The sequence below is a fragment of the Acipenser ruthenus genome, chromosome 2, assembly GCF_902713425.1.
Source record: "Acipenser ruthenus chromosome 2, fAciRut3.2 maternal haplotype, whole genome shotgun sequence".
NCBI lineage: Eukaryota > Metazoa > Chordata > Actinopteri > Acipenseriformes > Acipenseridae > Acipenser > Acipenser ruthenus.
Genome location: NC_081190.1, coordinates 21,393,584 through 21,407,308, shown reverse-complemented (window position 1 = coordinate 21,407,308; position 13,725 = coordinate 21,393,584). Strand labels below are relative to the sequence as shown.

The following is a 13,725-nucleotide window of genomic DNA, read 5'->3' as shown; positions in this document are numbered from 1 at the left end:
TTGCACTGATTAAAGATCGACCTACCAAATAAGTGTGTTGTGTTCAAGCAATTGGGCTTTTTCAAAAAATAAATTAATAATTGAAAAATGAAACTTAATGTGTTAATGTGTTTTGCAAGCATTATGAATGTTTGTTCACCACTGCTACAAAATTGGCTTTTCCTGCATTTTTTAAAAATGCAAGCCTGTGAACATGAGAGCGTACACTTTTTTTTTTTTTTTAGGCGCTCGCCCACAGAACTACTGAGACACAGACATCAACTAGTCCTCATCAGTTTTAATTCGCCTTGGGCAATGGGCAAGCATTCGTTTTTAATCCTGACCTCCCCTATATCTTCTGCCCTACAACTGTAATTGCTCCAATTGTGCCTTGGTCTTTCAGCTTTAATGAAACTACTATAGGGTATATTGCTGAAATTAACTTGTCAATTTCCACATTCTGTTTTTTTTCCCCCCAATGTCCCAATTTTTCAAATTTTTTTACTACTGGAAAACAAATCTTATGATAAAAGCCATTTTAAAAATTAAGCAGTCTGATAAAGGGTTTTGAATGAAAGAGGATTAAAAAAAACAGCTGCTACAGCATCGCTTCTATAAACCATGGCTGCAAAACTAATCTTCTGCATGTTGAAAACGGATGTACCCTGTCATGTGGTTGAAGACAGACTGCCACTGAAGACTGTAAGCCTCAGTGTCACATTAAATGAAAGGATACAGTGAATGACCGAGCTGCACTATGTCATGGATAATCCTCTAAAGCACAGCAAACAATTACATTATGGTTAAGGGAAACTTTCACATTACTGAGTTACCCGACAATGTGTGATACAGTATTGCAAGTGTAAACAGTATTACAAATGCTCACCAACTAAAAATAAATACATTAAATTAAAGCTTAAGAAATAACTGTACATTATAGTATGCTGCTTATCTTTTCATGATCAAACTATGTTAGCACTTTGCATTGTAGAAGGCAAGATTTATTTATTATAGATTAAGTGATATTTATGTGCCATACACTATAAATATGGAATAATTATGATATCAGTAACTGGAGTTGAAGTGTGTGAAATGTTGTGTGGCGTATAAGACATCTAAACTGCAGATTACAAAATTCCTGGCCCAGCTAATTATGTACTACACTGGCAAAAATGTGAATCTTGAACACTGACTGCTTGAGAAATAATTACACAAAACACCAATACATACAGTAATAATTTATTTTGAAATTTTCATTTAGTCCTTTTGAGACATTACCAAATGTCTCATTATTAAAAGAGCAGCCATCACACCTCAAATAACAGAATATACAACAAGTTAACAGCATAGCAAAGGATCTACCTACTTTCTGGTAAAATCTATTTCAGATAAAATCTCATCCAAGGTTTCAAGGTTACAGATAATTCCTTAATTATTCTCAGAGCACACACAAATCAGTGTATTTTGTTACACCACAGCTACCTAGACATCATGTGACCACAAAAATTGTTACTTCAGGAACCAAACCATCAGATCAGGTCATGCAGAAGAGCAGGATGGGGAAGATTTTTTTTTTTTTTTTTTTTGCAACAGAATCTCTGTTAACGTCGTTTGCATGATAGATGGACCTACTGCCGAATTCTCGCCTTGCTTTTAAAAAATCAAGTTAAAATATTAATATAACACAGTACTTTTGAAATAGTGTTTTAGTGTCTCCAAATTGTGTAGTTTTTTTTCTTTCTTTATTGATTTATTCAAGCCAAGCAAGACATACAGGATCATGGCAAGGATTCTTTTTAAATAATACATGAAAAACAATCTGTACAGTACAAATATGCTTGCTTTACCAACTAAATTAATCTCATTCTGTTAACCACGTGTACCAGCCACATCTACCAGCAAAGATAGTTTCTTTATCAAATATGACTTCCAGAACAGTTACCCTCTAGAAAAGAATCAATTTATTTACACTTTTTTTTCTTTTTAAACCAACAGTCTACATAACAATTGTACCAAATTATACATTAGTAGTGATCAGATCCTAGTTAATATCACAAAATGTTTTTTTTTTTTTCTTTCAGACAGACGTCACAAGGTATGACCCAGAAAGGCGTCTGGGGCTTTGATTTCCACTAGGCTCAGCACTATCACCTTTGGAGTCTCGTTTCTTTGTGCTGCTGTTTATGGGCGTTGGAATCTGTGATGGCCGAGCAGAGCCGTTATCAGTGCTGCTCTTCCTGGGGTTGGGGTTATAATTAAAAGGTGTTACTCTTGCAGCAACAGCACCACTGGGTGAGCTGTGCTTACTTGAGTTTGTAGAACTAAAAGGAGTGCGCTCGGTAACAGGGTTTTCAGAAGTCTCTGGTGTAGCAGCAGGATAACTTGCTACTGACTTGGTCTCTGCTGCCTTCTTCTCAGGGCTTTCATTCATAATAAATGAATGCTCTAATCCCGTTGTGCAAACAGCCACATTGTCATTTACTGCAGATTGTTTGGACTGTGTGTCTTTAGGGTCTGGATCATCAACAGTCAATTTTTCTGGCACACTGTCAATTATTGGGGGAGTATTTCCAGTTGGTGATTTCCCAGACCTGGGGTTATTGATAGGACAGTCCTCAATTCTCACCCACACATCCTCCGTCTTGGATACAGCAGGAGCCATCTGATGAACCATTGAATCAGCATCACTTCCATCATCGGACGGATTTTGGGGATTTTCACTTTCTTTGATCTTCCTCCATGTTCCCTTCAAAGGGGTATGGATTTCTTTGCTCTGCTTGCTTCCTTGAGCAAAACTTGCATGTTGCCTTTCATCTTCACTTTTTCCCTTTTCACTTGACTCAGAAGATGCAGAAAGGATGGAGGATGAGCTCCCAGTTCTTTTCCAAGTGCTTACTCTTGGGAGAGATGAAGAGTGCTTGCTATGCTCACGTTTCCAAGTGCCAGACCTGTTAATTGGGAGTCTGGATGGGCTCTCAGAATGTGAACGGGCAATGTCATGCCTTCTCAGAGACCTATCATCCCCATTTTCAGAAGAGTTTTGGCTTTGGGGGGATTTCCTCCAACAACTACCTTGATATGGCAAGGTTAATGACATATCTGGAAGTGATGGACTTAAAACTGGTGTGTGGGACTGGGACCTGTTGGGGGAGACTGGTCTTGAGGCAGGTGACAAGGATTCAAATGAGGCAGACTCTTCTAGTTTCCTCTTCAGTGTTGGACTAGGAGCTTCTTTGATGAAGGTTGACTGACGCACCAGTACCGGTCTTTCTGATCTATCAGACTCACTTCCACTTGATTTTGTTGAAGACATCCTTGACAATTCTACTTTTTTAGCAGAACCTGTAGCTGCACTCTGGTTCAAGCCTTTTGAAGCAGACTCACTTCTTGGAATCCCACTAGTACTTCTTGGTAAACAGCTTTGCTTGGTTGGAGTTTGCTGGCCTAAATGCCTTCCGGGGGATGTATAAGACATTCTTCCTGAGCCTGATGACTTAGTTGATGCTGTACTTGGAGATGATGTGCGAGGCAACTGTGATAACTTGTTGGTAGGACTGATTCCATTTCTTCCAGGTGATACAGAAGTACGACCAGGTGACTGCACAGGTCTTGATAAAGGCTGCTGTGCAGGTCTAGAGGGAGTTGTATCTCTTGATCCCGACCTAGATGAGCCTTTGCTTGATCCTCCTTGAGCCCCCTGTTGTCTGTTTGCAGAGTTGGGGTCAGATTTTACAGGAGTTTTAACACCTCTTGGAGAGTTACTGGAAATTTGCCCTGTGGTCGGAGCTTTTAGAGGGGTGTTTTTTGGTGGTGTCTTCTTGGGAATTGGGCTGGTGCTGGGGGAGCTGTTTCTTATACCAGGAATATGAATCATAGTCCTTCCACGAGAGATCAAGGGAACAGGAGCCTGCTGCTTTGGTATAGAAGAAATGTCAACACTGGATCGTGCTTTACCGGTTATCAGACTTTTATAAACCTTCTTTCCTCCTTTTAAAGCTTTTGCTTGTTCCTCTTCTTTCTTTCTGGATTCCGAGGTGCTCTTCTCTCCAGGCTTTAAGATCCTTGGACCTTTATTTGAGGCAACAGGCTTCTCTTCTTGATCAGACGCAAGGTGGAAGGGAGATCCTAAAGAGATGCCCGATTTAAGAGATAGTACTGAATCCGAATCCGAAGACGCCTGTCTGGAAAGGCTAGCAGCAGCAGCCTGATGTAAGCTACTTACAATAGAATTAGCACCTTCTTGAATAGCCTTCCAGTCAAAGGTTTCAGAATCAGGAGAGTGTGCCTGCTCTGAAATAGGACTTTGTATATGTCTTAGATCCAATGTTAAATCTGTCTCTTCTGTTAAAATCCCCCCCATATGTTTGTCATCATTTGTTGCATTGTCTCCTCCATTGCTTTTGGCAGGCTGTTTTTTCTTCTTGGGCATAGCAGAACTAATACATTCTTGTAAAAGATCGTCTTCTGAGTCAATGCTAAGAGAGCTAAGAGAACTGTTTCTGGAAAAGCACACTGGAGTGTCTTCAACGTTAAATGCCTTTGGAGCATAACCTGAAGCCTGGGGCCTTGATCCTTCCACCTGGGCACTTGAATTTTCTTTCTGACGATCAAGACTACTTTCTTTGTTATTGTTTTCTTGGTCAATATCACTTAAGGAACTGAGAGATGAATTTCTTGAAAAACACACTGGGGTGTCTTCAATAGAAAAGTTCTGCATTTTTTCATCTGTGACAGAGCCTGTGTTATCTTTGGATGCCTGTGGAAATGTTGCTTGTTTTTGCAACAATGGTTTTGCAGGGCCTCTATTCGGACATGGCCTCTGGTACACTTGCGTTCTACTTGCAGATGGGTGATTGGAAGTTTGCTCATTAACATTTCTTGTGGATGCTTTTTTATGTTCTTTTTCTTTTCTAAGTTCAGCTTTCTCTTTAGAAAAATCTAGTTCGTCGTCATCAAAGTCTAATGAACTCAGGGAATCATTGCGTGAGAAACAATAAGGGGTACCCTCTATTGGACTATAGTGATGCGGGGAATCAAAAGCAAAACTTCCACGTACACGTTCTTCGCTATTTGGAGCCTTATCACTACATTCCCTGGAATTTTTGGGATCTCGTTTTTTGGCATCCTTATTCTTATCAGGGTAAGAGCCAGAGGAAAAATTGTTAGGAGGCTTCATCACTCGAGCTCGGTATTCACTGCTTTGTGGCATTGGTTTTACTGGAGAAGTAGGTTTCTTTTTCTCTTGTTGCCTTGGGTTACCTGGAGATGTAGATGTCTGCTGTACCTGACCTATAATTTTCTTTACCCTGAAAGGCTTATGACTTTTACCCTTTGGCATTGCTGAACTAATACACTCAGCAAGTATGTCATCTCCTTCTGCTTTTTCATCATCCAGAGGTAAAGAGGGAGCAGCAGAGCTTTTTACTGCATCTTTGCCATCTATGCTTCTTCCCTCCATTGGAATAGTGTCTCGTCTTTCCATGGCAGATGAACCAGTACCCTGGGTTTCAATATTAGAACTTTCAGTGTTAGCAAGCTCATTTGGAGGGGACTCAATGGTTAGGTCACTTAGAGATGTGGCTGTAGAAAAGTTAATTGGAGTTCCCTCAACACAGTATACTCTGGGCATGTCTTCTCCATGTGTGAAATTAGCATTCTTTTGCTGCTGTCCTCGGTTTTGTGAAGGAAGGAGTTTATATACAGGAAGCTGGCTTGGTTTTCTGGCGACAGGAGGTGGCTTTTTGGTTTTTCTTGAAGACTTGGTTGGCATAGCTGAATTTATACATTCTTCCAATATATCAATGTCATCATCATCAGAATCATTAAGTATATCTTTTTCAGGTTCACTGGAATTGGGTGGTTTATTCTGACTCTTGTGTTCTTTTGTATCTTCCTCCTTTTCAGGCTCTCCGTCATTTCCATGATCATCTTCATGTACAGGAGGCATTATTTCCAGTGTTACATCTTTCTGAATAAAGGGCTCATCAAGGCTCAGAGCACTTAAGCTTGATGAACAAGAGAAGCCATCTGGAGTGCTTTCTGTTGCAAAATGTAACAGAGTATCATTATCTGGAAGAACCTGGACTCTCTGAATAGCAGCATTTACAGCGACATGCCTTGGAGCCAACTCTCTCTCATCAGCATTATTAAGCACTTTCACTTTGTTTTTCATTTGACCCGCATGTGGCGGAGGAGGGGTCTTGCTTCTGCTTGGGGGCATTGTCTGACCCGGACTATCTGGTAGATCACTTGGACTGATAATTCCACTAACCATTCCACTGCAAGGTTCACTCTGTACAGAGCTGGCAATTGAGTGACTCTCAAAGCTGTCCAAAGAACTTACAGAAGTACATCTGCTAAACATTAGAGGAGTTTCTTGTACGTAATGTTCTGGAGGACTTTTTGGAGTCTGTGCCCCACTTTTGAATGGAGATTTGGCACCGGACGAGAACTCAACAGCTTTATGTCTTGATCCATCAGAACTTGACACATTAGAGGACTGATGTCTTTGGGCTTTCATTCTTGTATACTGAGAAGAGGACTGGTCTTCAGCCATGGGCGTGTCAGCACATAAAGAACCACTAGCTTCTTTGTCAGCAATAGGTAAAGTTGGGTAGTTATTTGCAACATTCCTGTGCTGCTCACGCCCTTCCATCTCATCCTCTGCAGACGACAAAGACGACAGGGAACTGCCCCTGGAAAAACAGATTGGTGTGTCTTCAACACAGTACGTCTGTATAGTTTCTTGATTGATGGAGGGTGTCTTGCCTGTGGTAGACTTTTGCAGTACCCGAGTTGGACCTGCTCTTGTCTGGGCTGTGGATGGGTGAAGTTGGTTTTGTCTTACAGAATTTTTGGTTGATGGACCAGAGGTACTTCCACTGCCTTGTGTTATATGATCCTTGGTTGAGTTCTGAACAGTAGAAGTCTTTGAATGTCCATATTTTTGAGATGACGGGACTTCAGAAGAGTACTTTATACTGTAGTCAATGGGTTCAGCATGGTGGTGTTCCTCACTATACTTTATTCCATAATTTGTTGGCTGATCCTCTTCATCATGTTGCTCTTCTTCTGAATACCGCTCACTATAATTGGTTGGCTTATCATCATCATAGTCATCTACCGGGCAGTGTGACGGATTCATCTTTTGTTTCATTCCATGATTAGAACCAGATCTACTTTGCTCTGAGCCGTTACAGCCTCTTTGTCTGAAAGGACCAGGACACTCTGGTTGTCCAAATCGTGACGGGAATTTCATATGCTTATCAGCAGCCTCACTACTGTTTTCTGTGTAAACTGAATACCCCTGGTTTTGAGTCCTTGATGTTTTTTGTTCGTTCCTCTTCATCTCATCTTCCACAAGATGTTTAGGTCTTGGCCACCTTTCATTTTGGCTAGGGCTTTGCCTTCCTGAATTTAACTGTTCATCTGAATATTTAAGACTGTAATTTATTGGGGTGTCCATCTCTCCATCATTGTCTTCCATATGGTTGGCACTGTGTATCTTGTGGGCTAGGTCAGCTGGATACTTTCCATAACTGCAAAACTTCCCTTCATCATCCTCTGAATAGGATTCCACTGACTGCTTCACCTGACCCCTTTTACCATACCCATCATCATCCTCTGAATAGGATTCCACTGACGGCTTCATCTGACCCCTTTTACCATACCCATCGCTGCTACTAACACTGTTTAGGCTATCATTTGATGCTCTATATTCCACTTTCCCATACGGCATAGGACATGTCCTACTGGGATGCTCTTGTTTGTTAAAGTGATACGCATTAGAGTGCGTGTGAGAAGCAGATGTTCGTCTCAGGCCACTCCTTTCCTCTTGCCGGCAATGCAGGTCTGCTGAAGACCCCGTACTTCCGTCATCCTGGGATATATGTATGCTCTGCACCTCTTCCATGACCTTGGCAATCTGTGCAGCTGTCGTAGATATCTGCATTCCAATTCTTTTTGAAGAATTTTCTGAAGGATGGAACCCACCAGGTCCTGGTCCTCGCCTTTCTCTTTCAGTGCTTCTGTCTTTTTCAGCCCTAGAACTTTCTGCATTTCCCCTAGTTTCACTAGAGGCTGAGCTGGGCAGTACAGTAGTGTTCATATAAGGAGAGAGAACAGTCACATTGGTAGTATTAAAACTCTCAGACCTACACATCCCATCCTCATTGTGCCGTCCAGAGTCCAAAACATATTCACTGTACACATTTTGCTTGTGTCTTTGTTTGTTTCGATGGGATGCTTTGGGGCTCAAATTGTCGATGTTATCGAAAGTTTCTGATAAATGTTGTGCATCCAGTTCTTCTATCAAAGCTTTCTGTTTTCTGACATGCAGGGAAGGCAAGCTAGATCCAGGCGACATAATGTTTGCATCCTTATATTTAGCAGGTCGGTTGGCCATTAGGTTTCGTAAAGCTGCAGCGCTGCCCATTGCAATCATTTTGTGCTTTGAATGAATAAGGTTCTTAAGCATGCTCACAGCTCCCATGTCCCATAAGGCCTCTTGGTCCTTTACATTTCGAGCTGAAAGGTTCCATAGAGTTCCACATGCATTACTAACTATTGTTAGGCTGTGAGATTTCAAGTGCTGCAACAGCGTCTGCAGGCAGTTATTTTCTCGCAGTATCTGCCTAAAAAAAAAAAAAAGACAAAAAACACACCTTGTTTAGTGCCTTTTATAATAATAATAATACATTGTTTCAACTCAACATGCACTTCCTATATAAAACTTTAGGACTGAAGTCGGCAACACCATAATAAGATCCTTGCAATTCAGTTAGGGAATAGCTGGTTTTATTAGTCATTTTTTATATTCTCTGTAATCAATCAGGTAAAGGCTGCACCACTGAAAGACCATTCTAGTATTTAAGGCAGAGAACATCCTATTTTGGTTTACTGGAATAAAGACACTGGTGCATACCTATGATCTTCATTTGTAGCAATGAGACTGGACACATTTCGCAATATGCCTCCCCCACTTTCGATGATGGCTAAAGTGTTGGTTTGACTTCTGTAGGTTAAAGTGCTAACTAAAAAGGCCAATGCACCATCCACAGCGCAGATGTCTGCCTTGTTCTCGGTGCAGTGTGCCGACAAGTTCCAGAGGGCACTCAGTACACTTTTAAGGGTAGATTCCTTGAAAAGAAAATAAAGAAAATAAGTATGCAGAACAATTTAAAATTTGTACCAAAATACATTCCTTTGCAAAATGACCACAGAAGTTAAATGGGGTTAATAAAAGCAGCACAGCCGTTACCAATATCAACACCATTAAAAGGAGCCAGGTGAGGGTCTACTGCAGGGTTAGTAGGGATCTGATGTGGCCACACAAAATCACTCTGAACAACACTGGCCTGGACTCTCTTAAATTGGGATAATACTAAAACGCACACAACTCACCTTCTTCACTTCCAGAGCACATTCCATTAGTGCTTTCACACTTCCTACTTCACGCAGAGTCTTTTTACTATTAACATCAGCACGCCAAGACAAATTCCTCAAAACACTTGCAATTACCTGCAAATGTAAACAACATACATAAAAGCATTTACACTGAGATTAAACATACATATATACACACACACACACATATATATATATACATAGAATATGGATGCACTTCATTTGACTCAATACATAAAAAGTGCACTACCTTTTTCAGGTGCAGATAGTGAAAGCCCTCAAATAACTTGATGGGAAAATGATGCATTCCATTATTATATGACAAAGTGAACAAAGTCAACACAATACCTGCTGTAAATCTTCACTTTCGGATTTCAGTTGTGCCACCATTGCCCTCATACAGCCTTGCATCGAACACAAAGTTGCCTGTTCAATTGAACCAAATATAGTAGTGAATATTTTACTGAACATGAGAAAAAAAAAAGCAAAAGATTAAAAGTGCTGCCAGTATTTGTGTACCTACCTTATTTGCAACATCCCCAAATGTTAAGTTTGTAAGAGCCATTCCTGCATAACGCCTCAGAGTAACACTGTAGTGGTCATTGGTAAGTCCATACATTTCACAGTCTACCTGCAACAACTCTCCTATAGCCTGCAATCCTCCTGAAATGTAAAAACAACCAATTAACAAACAGGAAATAGTAGTAAAAATGTCATGTTGTATTTCTTTCCTAATACAACTTGCTGATTGTGTAATTATCGGTGTGGAACAATTGTTTTTTAGAATACACTTAACATTAAGATTCACTGTGGTTGTGTAGCAATTAATACATTTACACAGAATAAAATGCAAACATTGTAATATTATCTTAACAGTTTAAAACAATATTTAGGAAATAAAACGATGCCTTTAGCTAGCTCTACTACAGCAATTAACAAGTATGTCAAAAAAAAAAAGACCATCATGACCTGCATGTACACATTAAAACGCAAGTGAAGTTTTTGTACAGACAAGGTCCTCCATTTTCCACCAGGTTGTGATGCTCTCAATATCACAGCTGTATAACCAGTTACATAGGTATGTAAAATCGAAGTGGGCCATGCATAGAAACAGATGGACAGGCACCTCCTTATATCCCCAAATTCTGATACTCTCAAAAACATGTGCAAAAAACCATCTGAACCAAGTTTTATCACAATCTGCGAGATGTACATACAGGCCCCTACACTATATTCGTTGCCAAGGGGTATTGCATCATCAGCTGGGGATGATAAATAAGGTTCTTACCAAGTTCATTCATAGCATGCCTGTGTTCTTCATCAAATGAGAGTTTCATAAGCACGCATACAGCAGGGCAGATCTGATGCTCCACTGGTGATGGCACTGGAATACATATAAAAAAGAAAAATACAAAATCAACAAATAAAATGCTTAAGCAGCAAAATTGTTTCACATGTGCAATTTCTGTTATTCATTATTAAAGATGCCGAAAACTCACTGTTTTAAAGTGTTCTATTGGTGGGATAATGACATCTGAAATTGGGGCCCAATTGTTGGGCCTGCATTTATATGGATTTTGGCAAAAATGTTAGTTAAACCACAGTTTCCATGAACAACTTTATTTTTTACAAGTGCTTACAATATAGTATTTCAGCAGTGAGAGCAGCACAAGTTATAAGTGGATTCAAATGTCATCTTCATGATGTTTTACATAACATTGCAGTATGGATTAAAGCATTTTATACCAATACAGGTTCATAGGGTAAGCGCTGTTACAACTTTTTCCACTGTTTATAATTCCTTCGACCAGGATTCAATAACTGCCTAAGCAGGAACCATCTAAAACACGTACTAGTCTAGTTCTGGCACTATTTGAAAAAGCTTACTTGGGTTTTTGTCCTGATCTACACCTCGTTCATGTGCCTCTTGCCATTCCCAGCATGTTTCACAATAAGCACGAATCTGTTCCAGCAGGTGAAGCACACGTATTTCTCGCCTTCCACGTTTGTCGTCTGGTTGCGAGTGGATGATATTGTGTAGTGCTGCACTTGCCCTTGCACGGGCCTCCTTGCTTCCACGGGAATTGCCCAACAGCACAGAGTCTTTATCATTTCCATGCAACAGCTGGATCAGCAGAGGAAGGCACCCTGACTGCCGCATTGCTATACAACTGTCCTGGGAGCTAGACATCGCTAGCAAAGTGCGGGACATATCGTCCTTATCGTGGGTACCAAGCATTGACAACAGTGAATACACCATTTCCACCTATGGTCAGAATAAAGAGCATACATAAGTAAACACAATTGCAAATTGTGGCTCAAATTTAAAAATTACAATTCATATTCACAAACATTTGAGTCCAGTTAGTTTGTCTGTTCAGCTTGAACCACGTAAACTGTACATCAGTGCTTAACTTTCTTTTTATTTTTAAAAAGGGAGATTTCTAAAGGTTTTTTTTTATTTTTACAGTGATTAACCCTTTGCGGTTAATTGCGCGTCAGGCACGCCAGGTCTAATTAATTTTCACACGAGCAGTTAATTTTATACGCACTGTTTATAAGTATTTTTTTTCACAGTCAAACGGGTTTAAATGGCCCTGCATATCAACAAAGCACTCACTAGGCATCTCCAGCCCCGCCCCACCCTTTCGTTTGCTATAGCGTTCACCTATGTAAGAAATAAATAATAATAATAATAGTCGTACATACCGATCGATCATCTCCGGATCACTCGTTTTATCGCCAAACTCCTCAATAATGCGATACAAGTCATTATTTTATTACTATAACATCTCAAAAAAGCTCTGCAAATGTCCGTGTTTTCTGTGCGCTGATTCAGTCAGCCAACTTGTTTACTTACGACCTCCCCCGTTATCTAATACCTGATACCATGTATGACTATTCATGAGATACGCCCTTTTTTTTTTTTTTTTTTTCGACTTGTCTCGGCTCCTGTCGCTCCCACTCGGCAATTGAATGTTTTTTTCGGCTTTTTCCGGAGGAAAAACGACTAAACACACGTTTATTGCGTTGCTATAATGATGTCAGACCCAGTCCGACAAAGGACCTGTGAGGAATAATTGCAATGTCGGACCCAGTCCGACAATGGACCGCAAAGGGTTAAGCTAGTACCAGAAAATTGGTCTTCAAGGTCTTCTACTGTTGATTTTGAATTGTTGACCAGATCACAAAGATTTTGAAACTATTTAAAATCTAAATTATGCTACAGAAATGTTAAGTTTTAACTTAAGTGTAATATGTTTATTTTTAGTTTAGGTTTGTGTATATTTTAAATGTATTTAAGCATGCAGTTGTGTTGTTTGTTAGTAAGTCTATCTATAAGAAAACAGCCAAAGCACTGTTATAATTAATTTATTAGTAAAAATGCAGTGTAGCAACCTGGGGCTTGGAATCTTCGGTTACCTTGGTACCCAGGTGACTTGTCAGTCTTCGAGGGACAGAATAACTACTACTACTACAGCTCATATCACTGGCTGTCTCATGATCCATTCGGACACCTGAACCCTATAAAGACAAAAGCGGAACACAAAAAGAAAGAATGTTACAAATATTTAATAAAATGTGCATTAAAAACAAATGAGCGATTGTGTCATTTGTTTGCAAGCTAGCCTCTAGCTTATAGGTTGCACGCGTCACATTTTGTGGATCTGTTACCATGTTTTCTTTGGCACCAAGATTAGCATCTAGTTACATAACTAGCCGAGTTCAGGAAAACTAGGCACAGCCTTACCACCTTTGGTCAAAAAATAAAACATGGACATTTACACACCATAAAAACCCTCTAAATATGTGCACAAGGAAGATTCTCTGACGGAGCAACAGTGTTCTATTAAATTTGAGCAAATGGAGTGAGAAAGACATGCTGAGATGCTGTGCATGACAGAATAAGCTTGGAAGGGGGGAAACAAATGGCCATTTACAGTAATCGATATCCTGCTAGAGTTCTGATTTGATAGGGTGATGCAGCATTTAAAAGTGATGCAGCATTTAAAAGTGATGCTTCACAGGGCAAGGCTGAACTAGAGTAATCTTACAACAGAACACTGATGCCAAACAGGTTTCTGATGCCAAACAGGTTTAATGGGATGACAGTCTACTACTGAATCACATTTACCAGTCAACTTCTTTAATATATTGTAGTTTACTGAAGAGTATGATCTATAAAACATATCTCTTGTTATGCTGCAATTAAAAGTAGATCCACGTAAAGGATTCTGCCAAGTCAACACCATGGTTTGAACGATCACCCCCCCCCCCCCCCCCCACACCTTTTACCTGAAAGTAACATTTTACAACTCATGTGAATAGAAAAAACTGCCT

The 13,725-nt window shown here is 40.1% G+C and overlaps 1 protein-coding gene across 4 annotated transcripts in view; it reads right to left on the bottom strand.

The window, feature by feature from the left end:
• Positions 1-1,202: 1,202 nt before the first annotated feature.
• Positions 1,203-13,725, bottom strand: part of LOC117409398 (adenomatous polyposis coli protein) — a 63,673-nt gene continuing 51,150 nt past the window's right edge. For 3 of the 4 annotated variants that reach the window (XM_034920079.2, XM_034920080.2, XM_034920081.2), the window contains 8 exons: positions 12,784-12,909; positions 11,272-11,650; positions 10,673-10,768; positions 9,908-10,047; positions 9,733-9,810; positions 9,382-9,498; positions 8,903-9,117; positions 1,203-8,612 (listed from right to left, as the gene is read on the bottom strand). In XM_034920079.2, the coding sequence (XP_034775970.1) occupies positions 2,057-8,612; positions 8,903-9,117; positions 9,382-9,498; positions 9,733-9,810; positions 9,908-10,047; positions 10,673-10,768; positions 11,272-11,650; positions 12,784-12,909 (7,707 nt within the window). In that variant the 3' untranslated portion in view covers positions 1,203-2,056. The remainder of the gene's footprint in view (positions 8,613-8,902; positions 9,118-9,381; positions 9,499-9,732; positions 9,811-9,907; positions 10,048-10,672; positions 10,769-11,271; positions 11,651-12,783; positions 12,910-13,725) is intronic. The other variant, XM_034015390.3, reaches the window with a different exon arrangement.